This window comes from Solanum lycopersicum, chromosome 5, assembly GCF_036512215.1.
Source record: "Solanum lycopersicum chromosome 5, SLM_r2.1".
NCBI lineage: Eukaryota > Viridiplantae > Streptophyta > Magnoliopsida > Solanales > Solanaceae > Solanum > Solanum lycopersicum.
In genome coordinates, this window is record NC_090804.1 from 6,836,443 (window position 1) to 6,862,083 (window position 25,641).

Here is a 25,641-nt window from a genome sequence, read left to right on the forward strand (position 1 = left end):
AAAAATTATGGCAAAGAAAATTGAAGAAACCATCAAATTGTTTGGCGTTGAAATTATTGTGAACAACGTTAATTTTTGGGGAGAAGAATCAACAAGTGAGACCAGAGGGATGAGTTACTAGTCATCATATTAGATAGTAAGGGAGGAAGATGAACAGAGAGCTTGAAAGAACTAAATCAGATAGCACTAAAGTACACTAGAATTTGTTTGTTTGTTCAGAAGAAAATACTATGAGGAACCCTATATTTATTTATAATTTATATACAATAAAAGATAATTTATTGTACAAAAATCACGTCTTTTGGAAAAATCACAACTTTTCAGAAAAGTCACGACTCTTTTGAAAAGTCCCACCTCTTTGATTTTCTTTACTATTTAGAAAGCGCACACTCTGTTTTCTTGAACTACAATTTTAATTTCCTAGTCGTTAGTTTTCTAATTTGGATTTCCCAATGCTCATACTTTGTTAAAGGAAATGCGGGATAGCAGCAATCGTAGTTTTAAACTATTTGGTGTTAAGATCAATAATGATGAAAAAAAGAAAGGAAAAAGATGGAGTGAAGAGGAACATCGGGCGTTCTTGTGTGGATTGGAGAAACTAGGAACAGGAAATTGGAGTGAAATCGCTAAACAGTTTGTGCCAAGCAGAACGAGAACACAAATTTCGAGTCATGCTCAGAAATATTTTGCATGGCAAAAGACTAGGAATGACAAAGCAGCGAAATCAACAAGTAATGTGGAGTTGTCATCGTCTACTTCAGGGAAAGAAGAAAGACCACTTTCACCAATGCCAATCAGTTACAATGATTCTAATAATGGGGACTCAGTGAATTTACTATCAAGGAAGCAGGAAGGAAAATGGACTGAAGAGGAACACGAAGCATTCTTGATTGGAATGGAGAAAGTGGGAAGAAATTGGACTAGAGTTTCCAAGGAGTTTGTGCTAAGTAGGACGCCAACGCAAATCACGAGCCACGCTCAGAAATATTTTGAGGGTCTAAGAAACGACAGAGGACCCAAACGCAGTGTCTTTGACATCACTTTGGAACGACAATCCACAACTACTTGTCCAGAATCTGTCACGAAAGCCAAACAAGTCTTGAAATGATTTATGATATTGATCAATCTTTTTTGTGTCTGCCACAATTATCTCATCTGATTTTGTAATTATTTACTCTATTTTTATGCTAGTGGTTTTTCATTCCAAACTGTGTCGTATACCTTTTGTTTTTCTTCTCAGCCACCGTATTCTGATGAGAGACGTTCAACTTTATTACAGAGGGGGGCGGGGGTGACTCTGGACTGATTAGATTGTTTAACACCTTTTCAGTTTGGATTTAATGAATGTGTTACTTATTCTAATTATGGATTGAGATGAAAAGTTTATGTACTTGGTTTATCAGGTCTAGTGTCCGTCGAAATGGAGCAAGATCATTTTAGGTTTTTAACTTCTGTGCTTGTAAATGGGGAACGATGAACTACTAATATGAAAGACTTGTTCGGTTATCAGCCGCTACTATTTTTCGGCAATTGTTTGAATATGCCTTTAAACGACCGAGTCTTGCTTAGCAATACTTCATTCTAAAAATATAGTTGAAGTACATGTAGTATAGGTTTAAACCACAATAAGCTTTGCTGTATTGGTATAGTTTCAGTATTTTTACTTATACATTAAAAGGGCTTTTGTCATAACATATCTGCATGGAAGAACCAAGCATATTGACGTGCGATATGCATAGTTGGTAGCTGAGGGAAAAATTATGATGAATTAAAAGAGATAGCAGCAGGGGAAATGTCTTAAGTTTCTTCCTCGGGATAGCACGAATTCTTCAGATTGCAGTTGGGAGTATTTATTTTACTTAGCACAAAACAAGACAAATTCAGACACCATAGAACAATAATATGCCAACTTGCAGTCGAATGTTTATGTTCACAAGAAATCGCTTATTCAATCCAAATACAAAGATAAGAAAGCATTTGTGCATCACGATCCCTGAAGACAAAACTAGATTGAATCTATCAAAGCTTAGACATTACACCATCGTTGTGGCAAGACTTTGCCACTGTCCCGTTTTCCTTAATATCTGAGTCAGACATGCTGGGAGGAACATCAACAGCTGGGGAGCAATTGAAGAACCCATGAGGCTGCATCATAAACAACATTTATCAACAACAGAATTAACAGAGTCATGTGGAGCATAGAATTTACAAAAACCGTTGTAGGTGTTTCACAATGATGGATATCACCATATCCTCGGAAAAGAAATTCTTTTGCTTCGAGAGAAGACAAAAAAAAAAAAAAAACTTGAAGGTGGGAGCCAACCTATCAACTCAAATGCAGGTACACAAGTCCAGAAATATTTTACCAACATAAACACAAGCTGTAAAGATATGGAACAAATGCCGCGTCGAGTGCTAGTAGTGTCACAAGAAACACAGCCCAACCTATTCTCAACCCCAGTTCTATTTTGTCAAGAAGTCATTAATATCCGAGGACTTGTGGGGAACAAGCTAGAAATCCAGCATATAGAGGATCCTCCTCTACTGACTTACCACTTAAATACAAGACTACAGCTTCAGCAAGGTTCAAAAATCCATGATGTCCCACTAACCCACACATCACATGTTGTGATCATGTCACTCCCACTAGAACAAAGCCTTTAGCTCTCCCAGCCCCAATCCATTGTGAAAAGTAAATGGGTGAGAATTAGATAATGCTAAACACCTGTTGATGGATATGCTTAACTGGGCACATGTTTTACCAGTGAAAAGGATTTCTACTGTATATGTGGAATGACACTGCCGATCAAGAAAGAAAAAAGTCAAAGCCCATTTACTATACCTGGAGCATAAAACCAATGTGTTCCACTGGCATGACAGGCCAGTCTTCTAGCCGTGGAACATGTATAAGTCCAAAAATATACCTGAAAATTTAGAAAACTTGGTCAGCATAACCAGAAATATGTAACAAGCTTGATAGCCATAATGTTTCGTTTCAATTTTTAGCTGTACTAATTGCTCTTTTATCCATTTTTTCATCATTCCACTGAACCCTCCCTTCCCCTCTTCCCAACCCCTTTAGTGAATGTCAATAACATATTTTCACTCCAATGGTTGCACTTTTGTGTATCTCCTCTTTGTGAAGTTCTTTCTATTAGTGCCGGCAAATTGAGCTCATATTTCAATAACTCCTCAAATCATCTCATATTCTAATGAGTTGAGTGATTTTTTACTTGGATAAAATCGGGTTTAAACACATATTCAACCCATCAAAATATAGGTATTCGTGGGTAAAGACCAAATAGGTCAAGCTTCCAACAAATTATTCCTCTCTATAATTGAAAAGGTGCAATCTTTGACCCTCCAAAAAATTATATATATTAAATGTACATTTCATTGTTAATAATAATTAATTTTTAAAATTTTATATTGGATAACAAACAATAGTGTTAAGTAAGACACTGATTAAAATGCATTAAATACGTTTTAATCCTAAAATACAAATATTCTTTTACTTTGAAATCAAAAATATTTCCCCCTTGTTATTACATGAATTTTTTTCAATATTAAAAAGTAAGATTAATAGGGAACAACAATTGAAATTAACAGCTCCAGTCACAAGAAAGAAAGTGGAATTTGCTTTGCAGGGAATAAATAATCTCAAAGCCCCAGGTAGGGATGGACTTAATGCTGTATTTTTCAAGAAGGCTTGGCCTGTGGTGGGAGAGGAGACAGTTAATGCTGTACTAAATTTCTTTGATACAGGGGAAATGTACAAGGCAATCAATTCAACAAATGTGACCCTCATTTCCTAAGGTGCAGAATCCAACCAAAATCAATGAGTACAGACCTATATCATGTTGCTCAACATTATATGAAATCATAGCTAAAGTAGTCACTGCCAAACTAAAACCTGTTATGGAAACATTAGTGGAACCAAATCAGTCAGCTTTTGTGCCAGGGAGGGCTTTGAATGATAATGTTATATTGAGTCATGAATTGATCAAAGGATATGGTAGACAAGGAATTTCTAGGAGATGTATGATAAAAGTGGATATGAGGAAAGCATATGATTCCTTGGAATGGACATTCTTGGAGCAAATATTGGAAGAAGTTCAAATGCCATCTAAAGTCATAAAATGGAACATGCAATGTGTCACCAGTCACCTATTCCATCCAGGTAAATAGACATAACACAAAACCTTTTAAGGCAAAGAGGGGAGTAAGGAAGGAGATCCAACGTCTCCTTATTTGTTTGTGCTAGCCATGGATTATCTGACCAGAATTTTAAAGACTCTGCAGGGAAAGCCTGAGTTTCACTACCATCCTAGGAGCAAAGAACAAAAAATAGTGCACTTAAGTTCTGCTGATGATTTGCTGATGTTTTGGCTATTCATCATGAATCTGGCAGTAAATGGTAGACTTGCAACAAAGGATAGATTGGCAAAATGGGGAATTCTACAAGTATTAACTCGTCCCTTATGTCAACAAATGGATGAAGATCATGATCATATTTTCTTCCAATGTACATGCAGAAGAGGTGTGGAGGGGTATACTGCAGTGGCAAGGCATAACAAGAAGTGCAATGAATTGGATTAATGAGATATAATGGGCAGTGAAATACATGAAAGGAGGAAGCAATAGGACACTTGTGTATAGAATGGCAATGGCAAGCACCATTTATCATATTTGGTTAGAGTGTAATGCTAGTATATTTCAACAAAAACATCAGGCAGCAGGATGCTTGATCAGAAGGATAATTCAAGATATCCATGGGAGAGGTATAAGGTATCCTAGAATAGCTACTAGATTATGCAATTTGAATAACTACCCATAGGAATAGCTAGTAGATATGGAAGTTGGTTTAGCAAGGATGGAGCTTATGTCCATACCGGCTAATTTTCTTGTTTTGTAACGTTTACTTGGTAAATAAAATTTTACTTACCAAAAAAAAAATACTTTTTTTTTTACTTTTATGATATAATAAAACTAACCAAAGTATTTTAACATTTTTCATCCAAAAAAAGACCATAAAATTTTCTCCACATAAGTAAAGTACTATTTACTCATGAAAGTAAGGGTAAACTTGTATTTTACCCATCCCATTTGTTACCCAATCCATTTTACCCACACATGGGCAGGTTCAGTTATTACCCATTTTCAACCCGCCCAAATATGACCCAACCCGCATATTCGCCACCACTACTTTAGATGATAACCCTTGAAATAACAGATGAGAATGGCCAAGACACAAGAAAAATGAGTAATTAGTATACTTTTTTGTCGCCATAAGAAATCTAATCTGTATTGAGAATGGACTAACCAAAGAACTATTTGCGTTTCTTCTAGGGATCGATTCTGCTGAACCCAAGTAGCCAAACCTTCACCAACACGGGGATTTTGATTTGGAAACTCTCCTCCAGGAAACATCTCTTCACGAGAGTAAGGGGTGACCCAAAGATTATGCTTTAAGAAGGCAGCTCTCCTCAAGAATTTTGCCTCTGAACCAGCTAGTGGCAGACAATTTGAACCTGGTACTAGCTTATAACCAGTTAACTGCCCAGTGCGATTGACTGTTCTTGTGTTCCGGATCTGTATATTGAAGAAAGAAAATACCATCTAACCATCATGTCCAAGTAAAAGCCAAACTAATCACCATAACACAACAGAGGGGTAAACAAATACACAAGACTGACGATAACAACAGCTTTAGCAGTCCCAAACAAGCTGGGATCGTTTAAGACAGTGACAATAACTTAAAATAGACAACTTCAGATACACATGATGGAACAGCCGAATAACACAAAAAAAAAAACATGTGCTGGATTCACAACTACCATAATTGACAAATTAAATAAACATCAACTGCGGCAAGTTTGCAAAATGTACTACTATTGCCATTATTTAAGACTGCAGCATTTGAGCTAAGAGAATAGCCACGATACAGCTTCTGCCTTCAGTTTTGATAGAAGGATACAGGAATACAGTACATCATCAAACAAAAAGTTCATACCATTATATTATTTACTGTTTAGGCAGAGCATAGAAGCTACATAACCCATATATAAACTTTACTATATCCTTTGATAGAAAAGCTCCAATAAGAGATGAGGAAACTTACAATCCAATGGCGTGCAGTTAAAGGATTACAATCACGCATTGCTTCCAGTTCAGTTCTAAGCAATCTTTCTTCAGCATAAAATGCATTATTATGAACATTATTTTCTCCTGGTGGTTCAACTCTAGCGTTTACTTCAACCACCTAATAAATAAACCTTAGGATCAGATTTCACATGAAAGAAACATATGGAGAAAAGTTCATATACCGAAAGTAGGATAAACAAGGAGGATATTATTTTGTCCCCAGCAATGAAAATTAGTGTGTTATACTTCGGCAAATTATATCAGAAACCCATACATAAATCCTGAATGTACTACTCATGAACAAATAGCTAAATTTAGTCTTAATAATTGATTTCCTTTTCATTGCCCCGAGTCATCAATACATGAACTGGTTCAAGTGGTCGGTCGATCTCTGATGTAGAAATACCAGTCAAAACAGCATTTCAGACTTCCAGTCCAAACATAATTTGGATGTTTCATGAACTTTTCCAATTTTATCAGGTCTCTAACAACAAGAAACATGTAGCATTCAAGCAAAAAGGTTACTAGCAAGATAGAGATGAATTAAAAAAGAAACCTATGGTTGAAGCTAAATGTGTTGCATACTGGAGAAATGATACACGGTTCCTAGAAATGACATTAGAGGATCCAACCCCCGTGATACACCATCACAGTATGTTTAAGGAATTGAACAAAAGACATGTGGGAGAAATAATCAGAAGGATCTGGAAGGAGAAAAGGAAGTTGCAGACAATTAAAAGAAAATATTTAGGTTGTAATGCCCACAAGGTTCCAAAAACCTCCTCTTTGGTAAAAAAGATAAAAATAAAAGGAATATCAGAAAAGTCCGGCGCAGGATTCACAAGGGCTTTTGGGAGGACTAATGTGAGGGCATACCTGATTATGTGATTCCCCTGATTTGCAATCAACAGCCATATCCATGCGAGCCACAAAGAAGTGCTGATGTACAGGTGCATACAAGCCAGGTGCAATAGTTGTTCCATATTTTCGAACTTCCCCTGGTAGAAGAGCACCTAAGCTGAGAATTCCAGTCAGCTTGACCTCAGCCTCGATCTTCCCATCCTGTGGTGAGAAATAAGAAATTGATGTTTGAATATCCAAATCTCAAAATCCATATGGACAAAATATCTCCACATTTTCTCCTTTTTATCTCCTTCATAAAGGAACTACATACTACTAATTTGATTAAAGTGGAACTCCTGCTTTACTGAAGTGATGAATGTACAGTCTAGAAACATGGAAATGCATGCTCAAAATTAAAAGCAAACAATGCTACAAATTGAAGCACCACCAGCTGAATTTAGCTAAAACAATTAAATCACATGACGTCGGGAAGAGATTATGCAACCAATGAAACCAACAATTTAGCTCTTATTTATAGAAGGGTAAACCACCTGATAAAAATGCCAGTAAAATCCATATTCATAGTTTGCCACGGTACAGATGAAAGACACAGTTAGCCGTCTGGAGCGTCGTACTTCAGCTAAACCAGTTCTCCAATCTTGATGCTTCCATAAGATTCCATGATCCTCCTCGTGTAAACAGACACAATTTTCAATTGTCTCAACACCGCCAGTGAAATTTGTAAAATGCGCATCGAAATATTTAATGTAACCTAAGCAATCACAACCCTGCAATAAAAGTGAGCACTCATATGAGATCGCAAAGTTAAGTTCACTGAATATTATACATGGAAGATGCATTTTCACAATGCCAATAAAATATTTCCTGACCTTCTTTAAGGAATGTGCATTTTTACCAAGCCCATCTTCCCCTGCATCAAAAGCATTTTTTCTGTAATGTGGCTCATTTGGATCCCCATAGGGCACAACCATTTCAATGAAGCTCAGTCTATGAGCAACAGGTCTACGGCCTCTGCTACCATCAATATACGCAACAGAATAGATAACCAGGCCCTCCCTGGGGGTAAAACCAATACGAAAGTTCCACTGCATAGTATAACAATAGTTGGTATAGAAGTAATTAAATCATCCACAGAAATACAGAAAAATGATATATTGTTAAAAAAAAAAGTACCTTCTGCCATTCAACAAAGTGTCCATTGACACGGAAGCTAGGACCTTCAGGTTGAACAATAAGAAGAGGTTTAACATCGCTTCGGTCAACCCCTCCTCTCGTTTCACCGGCAGTGTAATTTCTCAATGGATCAGCCGGTGGTAATGGAACCACTTTACGATCTTCAAACTCTATCACAACCATATTCTGCATATCAACAACTATATGAATTCCTTCAACTGGGCGAGCATAGCCATTTTCCATAGGACAGTCACTCTCAGTTCTACAAAAGATAAGAGGTTTTCCTAGACGGCGGTTAGGTGCATCAGCATCACTGAAGTAACCTGCACACCTGAATAACTAGGAGTGTTATTATATCTAAGCCATACTATAAACAATGCTATATAATATAGTAAGAGATCACATGCAATGCTGTTTACAGAGAGATTTAAAGAACAGAGCAACCAACCAGGCATCGACCATCACAAGATCCATATCATCTATTCCTCTCTTCTTCATTGCATCACGAAAAGGAGGGAAATCCTTCACCACGGCTTCGCATTCAGCATATTCAACGGCGTCCTGCAATACAGTTAACAGATGACATTTCTCTTTTGGGTGCAGCAGTAAAACAGGGTTCTAATTCTTGTGTGACCAAACATTATAACTGTATTTCTTCCATTTCTTCCACTGAGAAAAAAGAAAAGTCACAAGTATGTAGAGCACACAACTACTGAAGCCACTATTGTGGCTTTTTAGTCACAAGAAAACACAAGCACAAAAGTACTCCAAACATCAAAATAGCTTTCTTATAGCTCTTGATAATTCACTCAGGCCCAATTTAGTGGAAATAATTGGTGGAAATGTTAATCAAGACCCTGGTAAAATCACCTAGCAAAAATTCTTAAAACTTTCAACATGATATTCAACTTATAAGTTCACATAGGCACCTACCATTGGTGGCTGTATATCGGGCACGACTTTAGATGAAATGACTTTGCCACGGTGGTGGCCTCCTCGAGTGACAGCATGAACCTGTGAGAGCTCAACAATCCATATGCTGGTCTCATTTGATTTCTTGTTATAAACAATCAGTTTAGCTTTCCTTGGAGGAAGTTTACTGGGAATTACAGGCCCACCTTTTGTTCTCGGCAATAAAGATGGTTGAAAAGGAGGAAAGAAGTACGCATCAGCTAAAGCAACCACACTCTTATCTGGTTCCACCAAAACAACCTCAACAAAGCGCATGCTATCTCTCACCTAAACATCGAAGTACACTGATAAATATTGATAATAAGAGAATCAGAAACAGAAAACATCTATATGCATAGAATAATAATGACCTCGGGAGTGCTTCCAGCTGCCCTGACAGTTGCCACGGCCACAGAAATTTCAGCAGCAGTTAAGGGGTCCAAGGGATGGTGAGTTTGAGCCCTCAATAAGGTAGGCAGTCCTGTCAACATCAAATTTGAACAATTGTACGTGAATGAGCCACAAATTTTCTCAACGTTCCTTACACACCAACTCTTGATATAAACTTGTCATTCCAAGTTGATGACTAAGACTAACGGTCCAGATACCTAAAACACTTTGCAGACAAACCGTGGATTATTTGGAAATCTAAACTCTCGAGCTCTAACTGAACTGCCCAAGTATCTACAGTGCATTCTGGCCAAACCTTGGATTTATTTCAACTCTCAAATTTTGTAATTATGTAATCAAATTTGTTCTATAGGTTTGGCTTCCAAGTCCTGACCACTGTGGTGCTAGACTAGACTTCAGCAGTATAAAGTATTGTCTGGTGCTTTAAGTTGTGATTGAGTCGAGGTCTATTGGAAACAACCTCTCTACCCCATGGGTAAGGCATGTGTACATCCTACCCTTCCCACACCACTCTTGTTGAGTATGTTGTTGAATTGTGATTAAATGATTTAAGGAAAATGGAGAAGGCTTACATTAAAACACACTCCACTGCAACATATGAGAATAATAATAATTTCATATGTATAAACCACAATACCATAAGATTTTTTAGGCATTTGGCTCTGAGAACCTCTGGGAAATTCAAAATTATTGGAGGAATAAAATGTATTGAGCACTTCCTGAAATGAAAAGCGAAGTCATCTTCCAGCTGGAAAGCACAAACTTTAAGAACATTTCAACCGTCGAAAAATGTTTTTCTTTTTTTTCTTTCACACTTTTTTTTTCTAAAATATTGCTTAGAAAACTTTTTCCAGAACTTGTCAAACAAAAAAAGAAAAAACAATGAACTCGTGACTGACACAAAGAGGAAGACGGCGAGAGGAGGATATCCCTTGCCTGGGAACAAAACACGAGTAAAAGTTGTGATTTACAAAAGGAAAAGTGACAAATAAACAAAATCAGTCACGATTTTTCACCATTTTTATGCCCTTTTTCTCTTCTCTCCAAATTTAGAAAAGGTGAATCGGCAATCAAGGTGAAGGATGCAAGTTTTACATGCTGAAGAGAAGAAAGAAGGTAAACCAGTAAAATACGGCTCCGCACAAAGAAACAAAATTAGCTTGATAAGTCATGCGTATTTTCACACGCTTTCTCTCAAAGTTTAACCTATTAGCAACACGAATTAACATTTTTCAGCAGCAGTCATCCTACAAATAGCCAAAAACAAGGCGGTACGATCGAGATTCGAGATATTTCAGTTCTGCATGTACATACAGAGCAACAAAATAACAATTCAAATCATGAAAGCAAATATACCTTTCACAGCAGGCTGCTGATTTTGCGCAGAAGGACGATCAATAGAATCAATCACAGCCGTCAAAGTAGAGGGAGCAGCAGAACTAGCCGATCTGGTGGATGAAAGATCAGAAACATCAGTTACGGTTCCACCAGCATTCCATTCAGTTTCAGAAGCGGCGGAAGCATTTCGTGAAGGGGCAGAAACCGTCGTCTTTTCCTGAGCTGAGGCCATTGTAATGGATTGGTAAGTTCACCGTAACCGCCGTAGTACTTGTTACTGTAATAGTAGTAGTAGTAATCCTCTGACATACAGAGATTCACTATTCTCCTTCTCCGATTTGACAAATTCACCACCTTCTTCCGACTGATTCTTCTCTCTGCGAAAACTTGTTTTTGAGTTTTTCAATGGAGAATAGTGAAGACGAAAAAGCGTGAGTGGAGTAAATGTTGGGTGGTGGGGTGTACTTATATAGTGGAGAATGAAAAGGAAAAAGAAGAAGAGAGTCCAGGGGTGGTAGGGTATCTGGATTGCGAATAGTTCTTTCTAGAAAAAATAACGTAACGTGAAGTTAACAGTGCAGCTCATTTTTGAGCCTTTGTTTTATTTATTTCTCATTTAAAAATTATCACGAATTTATATATTTATAAACTATTAAAGTTATATATAATAAAAAAAAAATAATAGGTAACACATCTCTTTTAACTGGTATTTACATTTATCTAATTTTTTTTGGTAAATATTCAAAGATATCTTATTTATTTATTTTGTAAGGTAGGACATCTCTTTAATTGGTATATATATTTATCTTTTTAGCAAATAATCAAAGATACCTTATTTATTTATTTATTTCTTCATAATTGTTAGTAATCTTTTACCTATTTTGTTTATTTCTAAATCATTATTACTACTGATCTCTTTTTTTAAAAAAATATATTTCTGCCTTTTGTTTCCTTCTTTGTAAATTCTCACAAGCCTCTTTAAACACAATAAACACGCCTTTTTAGAATGAGTGATGTAATTTTTTGCTAATACAAATATACAAAAATGTGTTTATTTATTTATTTTGGTCTTATTACTAGTAATCTCCAATCTTATTTCTTTCTATTCTCATCATCAAAAAATTATATTCTTTTTATTAGTATTATTATTATGTAATTTATATTAAAAATTAAATTATTTGACTGTGAAAATTAAAGTTATATCTTATAAATTGAGACATAAAAAATTATCATTTTTTATAGCGGTGAAAAGCACATTGTTACTATATACTCCATATCATAAAAACATAAAAAATTTCAAAAATAATGTCAACAAAGATATTTGATCTATTATTACTAGGTCAACTTTCACATATAGCAAACAAAAAATTCATATTTGTATGCTATAGCAAACTTTGCATAATTGCGCTCCATAGCAAACATAAAACTGTATAATTCGCTATACATATACAAGTATATAATTCGATGGCCTAAATTGTATAATTCGCTGTCCTATTTTGTTGCAATTGTATAATTCGCTATCCTATTTCACTGCATTTGTATAATTCACTACCTATTTCGGTGCAATATTAAGTGTATAGCAAGAAGATATATGTTTTTCTCTCACTTTATACAAAAACAGAAACACAATAATACACTTTTGTTGTATAAAGTTAGAGAAAATTGTATTTCACTGCAATTGTATAATTCGCAATTGTATAATTCGTTGACCTTTTTCTCTGCAATATTTGAAGTAAAATGTTTGTAAATTGTATAATTAAGTGTATAACACGAAGATATATATTTTTGCATGTGTATATACAATTTTCTCTCGCTTTATACAAAACAGAAACAGAATTATACACTTCTGTGTATAAAGCGAGAGTGGCGAGCGAGATTTCTGGGAGAGAGACGCTGACAAATTTTAGCTAACGTGTGCTGTGGAGCACAATTAAATCAAACCCTAGCTATTTCATTTATTTTAGGTTATTAGTTTGCTATTATATATAATTTTCCATTATTATTATTGTTATAAACATAAATAATTAAAAAAAATATGTAATTAATGAACATTGATTTGATTTAGATTTAGATTAATTAATAAAGAAATAATCCACATACCTTAGATACCTATTGTGACTTTAGACTAGGCTTTCGATTAGTGAAACTGTTTGGTTGTTTTTCTTCATATGTTTGTTTTAAAAGAATAGATAAATTGTAATTATAATGTATTAATCTTCTGTAAAATTACGTTGTCTCAACTTAACATGACATTTTGAAGTATCCATTTATTTGTTGATTATCTTATTAAAGTAAAATTGGTTTTATTTACCAAAGAGCTAATAATAAAATAGAAATCAATAAACTGAGACATGTAGCCCGAGCCTTACTTAAACACCTAACACATATTTCATCTCTATCTAGCTATTTCAATTATATTCAGGAATATACATTAAGTTCTCCTAGTCTACTTAATAATTTAGGTTGTCGAAATTATTAAGTGTTTGGCTCATTATCTTCAATTCTATTTGTTTCTGAATTAAAGCTCTTTAAAAAATAAAATTAATCATATGTTTGAATTATTATGTAATTGAATAAGATCAATAATTGTTGGATTTTTTTTTATCACCTTCTAATTAGTTATGAGAAGAATAATTGTGTTCTCATGTTTCTATTTTACTTAAATTATTAGAAAATAAATAATTTTCATCTTAATCAATTGATTACTCATAAAATGTCAATTTTCAATTTAAAAAGGATAAATCATTTATTTTTAAAATTAAAAAGACGATCAACTGTGATAAAATTTAATAAATCATCTACATTTACACATAAAATATTAATATGTATGTAATTTTTTAAATTGCTAAAAATACAAATAATTAGTAATATATTTGTCTTAATTAGTAAAAATATTAAATAACTCGCATTTCAAATTTGTATTAAATATATTTAGTAACAAACAACTTTTTCTAAATAATTTGTAAACTAATTTATCTTGAAAAATTTACTAGTACAAATATAAAACATAAAATCAAGAAAATGAACAAAATAATTAAAATATTTGAGAATATTTTTATCTTATGGCTTATATATTACTAATACCTCCAAATGGAAGGTATTAGTAATACATCATATAATACCATATATGATGTATAACTAATCTATATTAGTTATACATAAGTCCAAATTCCTACCAAACATAGTGCTAAACAATATCATACATAATATATGAACTATTTATTTTAATACAACCTACCAAACGATCCCTTAAATCATATTAAAAGTGAACAAAAAGTACAAACCAAACAAAAATAAGATTTAAAAAAAGTTACATTAAATTTCGAATTTTTACTAACCTAATCACGAACAAATAAATACCAATGATTTGGTCGGAGGCTAAATTTAACTTGATCTACATGTAATTATTTAAATGTTAAAGGCTTTTATTTGGACACAAAAAATCATCAGTCTCGTCATCACTGAAAGCTAAATAATTCTATTTTTAAAAAATAAATATATTTCTAAAGAGTTTCTTGCATTCAATAAATCATATTATTTATATTATATTACTAACTTTCAACCTTTTTTCTGTATAATATTAATTTTAAAATATATTCGTATCCACTATCACTAAAAAGTTTCTAGGTGCTCTAATAATTCATATATATATTAAGTATTGACTTTCAATTTCCAATTTGCGTATTATTTTCGTCTGTCTATAATATATCATTGAAAAATTCTCTAAGTTTGAAAAGTAAGAGAAAAAATATTTTTACTATATATTAAATATTTGTTTAATTATATCTTACTCTAAATTGTTTTTATTAATTATATTTTAAAATTTCAGTTTTGTTTATTAATGTTTTATATTATACTCAAAGATAAGAGTAAGATTAAAAAAAGAAAATATTTTTAAATAATTTATTTATTTATTTTTTGAGAAAAGATGATAAGGGGAAAAAAGGTAAAAAAAAAGTAAAGTGGATTCTTTGAAATTGCTTTTTGAGACCCTTATCGCTTCGCCAACTGTTATTGGAATTGAGTGATCAAACATCGCTCTGTTCAACTTTTTAGATTTCGTACAAACCTTACTTTTAAAACTCTTTAGCCCTTTTCAAAGTGCAAATTATTATTATGGCTATCAATCACATGTACCATTTAAGTTTTTATAGTGGTTATTTGAAGTTGATTGGACTTCAATTAGATTATTAAAAATAATAGTGGGATTAGAATTTTTAATATTAATAGATTTAAAATATTTAGAAATAGATATATGAAGGAGTCGAAGGGGTTCAACATCTTCTATATATATCTAAAAAAATAATTTAATTATATATAAATAATATAATTTTTTAAATTTGGCGGACTCAAAATTTCCGTTTATGGGATTTGAAAGTTTGTATAAAAGTAAGCACACTAATAGTGTTGAAAAAATTAGTTGGTAACTTTGAACTTTGAATCATATATCAGTGAGTGTTATCTACAAGAAAAAGTCTTAGGTATCTTAGGTCCATAATCCAAACAAATAGGGACATTGATGATCACGTTCCACACCATATTGAATTAGGATCGGTGAAATGTAGGCTCACATTTAGGGTGCTGAGCAATAAGAGTTTATAATTCAGGTCGAAAGATAAGTTCTACAAAGTGATTATTAGACCAATTTTTTTGGATGAGGTAAAGTGTTGGTCAACCAAGAACGTCTACATTTAGATGATAAATGTAGAGAAATGTGGGAAATTAGACTATGAGCCCACATCTTGATTTAACTTGTTAGATTCGAATATAAACAATTAAATTTATTCGAAAATATTTGAATATACTAAACAAAGATAATAAGATAAGCACAAAAGTTGTATGAAGCATTAGAAATCTAATGCTCAACATTTGTGCTAGAGCTGACGACGATATAATGACGTTGTCCATGAATTAGTAAAAACTGAATAGAAAACATGAAAAACTTAGGCCGTTTGGTTACTGTATACGAGGGCATGTTATTCATGATATTGCATTAGTTTTATTATGTTTGGTAAAAGTTTTTTATTAGGTTGAAAAGTCAACATCACTTATACAATGTTTGATTGCATCTTTATAGTCCTACATAATAAATAACAACATAATTTATGAGGGAATGTATGTATAAAGTTATGTAGGGTACAAGATGGAATAAGTTATGTGGGTATTACTTATACATATATTGAAGTAATAAATTATATATTTACCCTGTTAATTCATTTTATTATTTTTAATTGGAAATTTTATTGTTTTTCTATATATATGTTTGTTGTTTTTATTTTTATTTTTTATATTTAGACCATTTTTGTTTCTTTTAATTTATTTATTTTCTTAATTGGAAATTATATTGTTTCCTATCAACATGTGTTGTTTTTATTTTTTATTATATATAGATTAGATTATTTTCATTTCTTTTTATACTTACTGTTTTGATTGATTTATGCAAATATAAATATTTTTAAATATTAGAAATTGATTGTATATTTTTTGACGGTACATATGCTAATCAAATATTAGCATTATATATTATTCAATATATTTCACATTTTATTAGCATGTACTATTATTTTGTAAATAATATATATTAATAATTTATAACAAGTTTAATATTCAATAATTAATAACTCATGTATTGTAATCACTAAATAACTAACTTAACAATATCTACATAACTAATATCCACATAGCTAATACCCGCATAACTAAACTCAACATAATTAAACTTTGCATAACTAATACCTATATAACTAAACCCTGCATAACTAAACCTTGCATAGCTAATACTTAACATAACTAAAACCTGCATAACTAATACCTGTATAACTAATACAGGCATTACTTTAACGAGTAACCAAACAATGCACAAGAATATGAGCCTAGTGCTTTTGTATTGTTGGAAATTGCATCCCATACAATTGTATGATACTATATATATATATATATATATATAGGTTACAAAGATAATACATCAATTAATAGAAAAATTTTAGTTGAACTTTAAAGTACTATGACCAAATGGTTGTCGTTCACTATTGCGTGCACGATATTGTAGGATCATATATAACTAAGATCATTTTGTGACTTTAGAAACCCATCGAGGTCGATCATCTTCGACACTGTTCATTCCACTCAACCAATTTCCTTGAACATTCTTTATTGGTATCATTTTTGGTGGCAGAATCAAAATTTTAAATAAGGGATTCAAAATTTAAAAAAATACATACACAAAACAGTCTAAGGGAGGTCAACAACGACTATATATATCTAAAAAAATATTTTAATCATGTATAAATAATATAATTTGTCACTGATCATGTTCAAGCTGCTTTTAGTCCAATACACAATATTATTTAGAAGTCAATTTCACATATATATTTTCCTAAGTTTAAGTGTTTAACTTTTTTTTCATTTTAAAAAGAATGAGATAGTTTAACATAGCACGAAATTTTTAAAAAAATAAAGAGAAATTTTCAATTTCGTGATTCTAAATTAAAGTTATATTAAATATATTAAATCTTAGACCTTAACTACGTCGTCACAGAGAAATTTAAATAAAATTATTATGAAAAATCAAAAAAGGAATATATTTTTCAAAACAAATTAAAAAAAAAAAAAACTCAATCGTTCTTTTTTAAAAAACACAAAAAATAATAAAAATTTTCGAAATGTTACTTCAAAATTTCCATCAACACGTATCTTTCACCAACTCCCATTTCTTGTCATTTTCAGCTGAAGTGTCCTATTAGGACTGTAACGTGCAATAATGCAATTTATTTTTATTTTTTATTTAAAGTAGGAGTTTATGGTGGGGACTCCAAAGAGAGTGGAATCTACTTTATATTGTTAAAAAAATATTTATATCTTTATACTTGTCTCTATGTTTTGGGTGAATATTCTAAAACTAAAAATATAGGCAAGTCTGCTTGTATGAAATGTAGTTGCACTGATATTCTCCATATGAATAATCACAATATATAAAATAGATAATTATTTTTACGTGACATCACTAAAGAATGCTATGATTTTGTACCACTAGTCAATTTTTAATGGAATCCAACGTGGGTGGATTAGGGACTCTAAATTTCTTTCTTCTAAAAATACATTTTATTTTATATATATATATATATATATAAATATTTTATGCTTTTAAATAAATAAGAATATTTACTTTTGTATATTTTGAATATATTTAAATATAACTTTTTTGATATGTTCGATAATTTTCACATTAATAATTATCTAAGATGAGATGATTTTCTATATATAGTGAGTTTCAAATTTTTGTGTAACTCGAACACTTTTAAATATAATTTTTTAAATATTTTTGATAGTTTGACAAATAAAGAATTTATATATATATATATATATATAGAAAGAAAGAACGTACGAGGATGCACTACATATTGCCTCCACATATAGTAGTATGACAACAATTATTTTTCTTAATCCATGTTTCTTTTTTTACTCAGGTTTATATTAAGTGAATTGTTAAAGTTTTAGATATTCTATAAAAAAAATATTTAAGGAAGTAAATTCAATGTTATTTTTTATTATTATTCTTTTGTTTATTTTTAAATTATTTGATTAGAAAATGTAAAATAATTAAAAACTCTATGTAAATATAAAAATAGTTCTAACAATTTTCTAAAAGTTTAAAATAATTTAGTAGTAAAATCGTACGAAAATACGTTTAATATGAACCAAAAAGGAATTCCTCCCCTTATCTGATGCAAATCTGAATCAATAAATTTCGATTCATCCTCTTATCTCGTATAAATTTAAATTCATAAGTTTCGAATATCAAATAAATAATCTAATCGTATAAACTAATGAATAAGATAAAAGATTTTTAATAAAAGACATTTTCTAAGCAAATTACATTTTTCTAAAAAAAGACAAAGACAAAAGGCCGTAAATGGAATGATAAAATGTAGTGGGTGACAAGTGCGAATTTATTTCCTTTTTTATCATTAGGATTATGCTTTGTCTATTGGGAGAAAATATTTATACCATTAATCTAATATAAAATATTATATAATATTACACTCGGTTTAGATTATATTTATACATAAATATCTCTTATATATTCCTATACACTTGTATACAAGGTTGACATATACTCTATATGTGTTCAAATATAATATTGTATAATAGAGTTTATTGAATTACGTGTGTAATATTTCATATTCAAGTATATATTTGAAAGTTTCTCCATTATATTTGTATGAGTTCGGAGCCTATAGGGTGATAAATATTAATAAAAATTTTAAATTGGTATATGAAATTTGTAATTAACTAAAACAGCAAAATCGCTAATGAAGTAGTGATGTTGGCCGCCGAAAAAAGCAAAATCGCTATTGTTGCAGCGATTGTTAATTTAATTTTTTTTTTAAAAAAAAAAAATTAAACAAAATCGCTTCCAAAGGAGCAATTTTCAAAATAAATCTTTTTTAAAATAATTTTTCTAATATTGCTACCTCAGCGGCGACTTAAGTTTAAAATTTTATTATTATTAACTTTTGCTTCTTCTTTTTTTCAAAAAAAGTTTACATCAAAATTTTAATATTTATTTTTTAAAATCGAATGCCTGTCAAGTCTGTGATTTGTAATTAAATTTATTTATTTATTTTTTAAAATTAAATTGCTAATTTTTTTTGATTAAAAATTAATTAAAAATTGTTGGTGATATACGAAAAATTGATTTAAACTTCTTTGTTTAAAAAGAAGCAAAAGTTAATCATAAAAAAAATTAAACTTAAGTCGCTGCTGCCGACATATTAAAAAAATAAAAAAAAATATTTTGAAGATTGCTTCTTTGAGAGCGATTTTGTTCGAATTAATTTTTTTAAAAAAAATAAATTTAACAAATCGTTGTTATAGCAGTGATTTTGCTTTTTTCGGCGGATAAAATCGCTATTTCGTGAGTAGTTTTATCGTTTTAATTCAAAAGAAATTTTATATACCGTTTTGAAATTTTGATTAACATTTTTCACCAATAGGCTCTAGACTCATATTTGTATATATATATATATATGCTAATTTACAGAACGAAGAAGAAAATGACAAGCACTGAAGTGATGATTCTTTACTTATCGCCTTTTAACCCCTCAACTAAATTTGCGATTACTGATGAAGCACTAGTAATTTCTACATATATCCAATTAATTGGATTTCTATTTTTTTTTTGTTGAACTAAAAATGTCGACATTGGTATATTATTCGACTTTTTAAGGCCGTTTATGCATTAATATAGTAAGGTTATTTGTTAGTCAAATGGTCTTTTTACTTTCATATTCCATGTTTCACATTTGAGAGTATACTAAAAAGCTTTTTACCCTTTTTATCTTGTTTTCATCTTAGTTTCAAGCATGCTAACAAGTTTAAAATTATTTTGATGTGAATATCGATGCAAGACTTTTCAGCGTGAATTCAGATTTAATCGGGATTCAAGAATTTCACAAAAAAGAGGTTAGCGAAATCCCAACTCCAAAAAAAGAAAAGAAGCTCGATCATGTATAGACCAGTCAGGTTTCACCACAAAGCCTAGCTCATCCTAATATAATGTATTTGTATAAATATGTTTCTCAACCATTTCTATATGCGAGATAAATCAACCATTTCTATAATCGAGATATCAAGATCCATTAGGCAAAAAAATATCAATATCAAGATCATATCAACTAAATCCATCGTACAATTCATTTACAATGATAATTTGCTTTTGAATAAGGGAATCTATACAATTAAAAAATGGTGATTATGTATCAAAATCAGTCCAAGAAGGTAACAATATAAGAGTAAAAAACAAAATTAAAGTAGACATCCACTTGCATGGTGCATTATGTTGTCGAGTAGTAGTCAATCTCATTCAAACTTTTCTTTGAAAAAACCCACCTAATTCAGACTAGACCTATCACATACATACAAATTGTTAAATTCACAAGTCAATAATAGTGATAACAACTTATTCTTCGATATAATTTTTTTATATAGTATAAATAATCTGTTCATTATGATATGATTAATTTCTTTTACGAAATTTAAAATAATAGCCTTTCAAAAAATAAAATATAAATTATTTAATTAAATTTTACCTTAAAAAATAATATGATGGATATTTGAAATCTCAAATCATACTTGATAAATAATTCGAGATTAAATCATGATCTTGTCCAAAAGCTTTTCACGTGCTAATTGGGGTAAAATGTAGATCCATCGTTGGGGGTTGAGATATTCGTAGTATTATTTAACATGAATTATCTAATCTATTCAATATTCTTAAAGATAATTATTCCCTGTGTTTTATTTTATATACCAATATATAATTGACTAGAAAATTTAAATGTACTACTTCCCAAAACATTCTTGGAATTTGAGTTATTTTAATAATTATACCATCATATTTTTTTATAAGTATTTTATTATTAAAAACACGCCTAGCTATGGAATATTTTGCGTTCACGAGACATAGGTTATGGACAATGGCTAGGCCAATAAGAACTCCAATTTTGGGGTCTTTTATTTTATTTGTTTTTTAAAAAAAATATAATTAATAAAAATTATAATATACTAAAATTTATTCTCTTTAACCTTTTCAGAAGAAATTGGGAATTTTTTTTTATTTTGCCTTCATATATTTTGTCGGATAACATTGACGTAATTATGTTATTTTTTTCTTGAACTCCTTTTAATACTCATTTTCTCCAATTAGTTAGAATAATACTTTATTAAAAAAAAGGAGGAGTAAATAATTGGAAGTGTTAAACAAAATAAATTATAAAAAAAATAGTTTCTTTTATTATTTTCAAGTAGCATTGCATCGAATATATTGACGTAGGGTAATATAAATTATATTAGAAATATATCAAATTATCGACTTTTTTATTCGTATTATATGCTTGTAACTCTATTATTTAATAAATTTATCAATTTGTTGCTTATAGAATTATATTAACAGTTTAGGTAATGATTTGTTTTTACATTGAGATTGATAATATTTTATAGTATATAACTAACAATTGAAAAAAAGAAATTGTTTTAGAAATTGATTATAAAAAAATATCTGATAATAATATGATTTTGTTAATGAACAAACGCCTACGAAATATTATGATTTTGTTAAAGTTTTTGTAACGACCTGTTTAGTCGTTTTGAGCAGCAGATTTTATTTCTGGAAAAACAGGCTGAGACGACGGAACCCACGACGGACCGTCATGGGCACGACGGACCGTCGAGGGTGTCTCGTCCCAAAACACTTAGAAATTCTGAAATTTGGGTGCTGAAATCGACTCTCTGAACTCTGTGACGGACCTGCAGGACGGACCGTCACAGGCACGACGAACCGTCGTGATTTAACCGTTTCAAAACGCTTCAACTCTTGAGAATTTGGTACAGGGAACGATTCTCTGAACGTCGTGACGGAAGTGCAGGACGGACCGTCGTAGGTACGACGGGCCGTCACAGACTCCTTAAGGAAATCGAGTCTCTGACGAACCTGCATGACGGACCGTCGCAGGCGCGACGGGCCGTCACAGGTTGCGTAATCCCAGTCGGAGTCGGATTTCTGGTTAAGTTTTAAAGGGGCGTTTTGGACTATTCCTGCTATAATTATATATTTTGTGGGTTTATATTAATAACTCAATTTCTTGGGGGTTAAAAGAGGTAACCTTAAGTTAATTAGTGGGTTATTGTTGCCACCTTTTATTCTTAATTATATGCTAATTAGGGTAAAAGAAAGAGGGTTTGAATAAGAAAATTTGAAAGCACAAGAGAGGGAGAAAACGAACGAACAGAGAGAGAAGAAGAACAAAGCTTTGGGAATTGCTTGCTTGATCACTAGTCTTCGGTGGAGGTAGGTTATGGTTTCTCTTACGATATTCGTAGTAAACTCTTAATAGCGAATGATATGTATTGATAATATTGTAAACCCTGCTATGTGCTTACTTGTATGCTTGCATGAATGTAATTATATAATTGTGATTATATAAGCATGATGAAGTTATTGAATCCCAAATCTTGAAAAATCCTAATCTCTTTGTTAATGATGAGGCCTTGGTATAAAAGAAGGCGTGATGAATTAAAATAATGAGATTGATGATGCCTTGGTAAGAAAGAAGGCTTGATGAATTGATAGAAGGAGATTAGTGGATCGGGTGTCACGAACCGACACATAGAATTAGTGGGACGGGTGTCACGAACCGACACATAGAATTAGTGGATCGGGTGTCACGAACCGACACATAGAATTAGTGGATCGGGTGTCACGAACCGACACATAGAATTAGTGGATCGGGTGTCACGAACCGACACATAGAATTAGTGGGACGGGTGTCACGAACCGACACGTAGAATTAGTGGGACGGGTGTCACGAACCGACACATAGAATTAGTGGATCGGGTGTCACGAGCCGACACATAGAATTAGTGGATCGGGTGTCACGAACCGACACATAGAATTAGTGGGACGGGGGTCACGAACCGACACATAGAATTAGTGGATCGGGTGTCACGAATCGACACGTAGATGTAGGGGATCGGAGTGTCACGTACCGACACAAGAGGACTAATGAATATGAGGGAGCGGAGTGTCACGTACCGACACAAGAGAAATAAAGATAATGAATCTTGAAAGATGTTAATATACTCAATCTAATGAACATAATTCCCAAATGAGTATGCTATTGAGGCTTGAGTCCTCATGTGTGAACTTGACGGTAATTGATTATGACATAGTACTTGTTGTTGCTACATGTTGAGTATCATAGTTGATTTTATGGTATTACTTGGTATATAATGATTTCTATTTTGAGTTGGCCGATGATATCTACTCAGTACCCGTGTTTTGTACTGACCCCTACTTTTATGTTTTCTTCTTGTTTAATTGTGGAGTGCAGCAAACGTGCCGTCATCTTCGACTCAACAGTAACGCTAGCCAGTCTTCATTACTCCGGATATCAGGGTGAGCTAATGCTTCTAGCTTGGACTGGATCTTCCTCTTCATGTCTTGATGCCTTGAAGTTCCGGCATGGACTAGCTTTTATGTATTTTTAGCTTCTTAGAAACTCTTAGATTTAGTAATTTGAAGTAGATGTTCTTGTGATGATGACTTCCAGATTTTGGGGATAATAATAGTTATTGATTTTATTAATGAGTTTAAGTCTTCCGCATTAATTTATGTTGATATTACGTTGAAATGTTAAGGTCTAGAATGATTGGTTCGCTCACATAGGAGGGTAAGTGTGGGTGCCAGTCGCGGCCCGGATTTGGATCGTGACAGTTTTACTTAATATCACCGAAAACTAGCAAGTGTCCCGGCACATCTTTTTTTCCTTTTTGATTGTTTTTTTATATATCCCTAATACTAACCTCTAATATATTTTATGAAATCGGTTCGTTTTTCATTTATTTATCAGCCATTTAAAAAAACTTATTTTTGAAAAAATATTTTTAAATAGAATATTCCAATACAAAATATTTCTCTTTCCTATCAAACACACCTTCATATTTGTCCTATTGATTAGTTTTTAAATTCGACAGCTTTATTAGGTGCGGATATACATAATTGTAATTTGTATTTATCTCCAATATTAGTAAGCTACAACTCAACATATGAGGTCAGCTTGGGACAAACAATATGTAGTATATTAGATTCCTCTATAAATTAAAATTAGAATTAGAATATTGGATGTCTTGTCCTTAGGTAAGATAGATTTTTGTTCTTCAATAATAATCTAGTGCTAAGTTTTTTCAAGAAAGTTCTCACATTATATTAGAGGACTCAGGGCATGTTTGACATTATTGTTAAAAATAATTTATTTTTAGAAATATTTTTTATATGGGTTTTTAAAGTAATGTTTTTTATTAAATTAAAATGAACATTTTTTATATTCTCAATCAATATTATACATTTCGGGTGGCTAAAATATTAAATTATTTTTTTCTGATCTTGCAAAAAACAGTTGCTAAATTTTTCTAATTCTACAAAATAATATATAATAGCATAAAATAATAATATATAAACGTAAAATAAATTACAAAACTTATTATATTAAAAAGAAATTCTTAAATGAATTTACCCAAACTAATGAAACATGCTACTTAATTAAGAAGAGATATATTCATAAATATGTATATATGAAAATGATATTTTAGTCTTGAGAAAAATAATTTCTTGTTTTTACTTTTGTTCTTTTAAGAAGCAGAAAATTTTAGCTTTTTTCCAACATCAGAAAAATTGATTCTACAATTTTAAAGCACTTTTATTAATTAGCCAAACACCGTATTTTTCAACAGAAGCATTTCTTTTCTCAAAATAAGTGTTTCTCGCTTTCCAATAACAATACGAAACAGACTCTCCATTAAATTTAGATTTGTGGGCATCATCAAATGTCATATTACGGCCAGAGTTTTCTGGACAAAGGCATCAATATATTTATAACTCGAATTTAAAATCTTTATTATCACTCTATAAAAATTCTTTTTGGTAATTTAGTACTTAGTTGTTTATTCATTTAGATTTATTTGTTTTTATTAAGATTAAAACGTTTGAATCTAAATGTGTATTTAAATATTAAAATGTTGTATTATATTTTGAATAATAAAATAGTTAAAACTGTTTAATTATTAAATAGTAATCACAATTGATTTTGGTGACACATGTTCATAAAAGTCGCAACTGTTCATTATCCATTCGCACCTTTTAAAAATCCAACAATCCCCCGCATGAATGGGGAATGACTCGATGACAAAGAAACAGACAAGTAT

At 31.4% G+C, this 25,641-nt stretch overlaps 2 protein-coding genes across 2 annotated transcripts; one reads left to right on the forward strand and one right to left on the reverse strand.

Moving 5' to 3' along the window:
- The first annotated feature begins 475 nt into the window (after positions 1-475).
- On the forward strand, positions 476-1,108 carry LOC101244487 (transcription factor SRM1-like). Its single transcript, XM_004239431.2, has one exon. The coding sequence runs from the start codon at positions 476-478 to the stop codon at positions 1,106-1,108; it is 633 nt and encodes a 210-aa protein (XP_004239479.2).
- A 782-nt stretch (positions 1,109-1,890) lies between these two features.
- LOC101266123 (amine oxidase [copper-containing] zeta, peroxisomal) lies at positions 1,891-11,635 on the reverse strand. The gene is made up of 12 exons (XM_004239076.5): positions 10,900-11,635; positions 9,504-9,613; positions 9,115-9,420; positions 8,630-8,742; positions 8,182-8,512; positions 7,878-8,093; positions 7,539-7,775; positions 7,021-7,206; positions 6,122-6,262; positions 5,324-5,592; positions 2,843-2,924; positions 1,891-2,145 (listed from the first exon to the last, which is right to left on the reverse strand). Exons 1-12 carry the CDS (start codon positions 11,111-11,113, stop codon positions 2,020-2,022), a joined length of 2,331 nt encoding a protein of 776 aa, XP_004239124.1. The 5' UTR covers positions 11,114-11,635; the 3' UTR covers positions 1,891-2,019.
- Between the last annotated feature and the right edge of the window lie 14,006 nt (positions 11,636-25,641).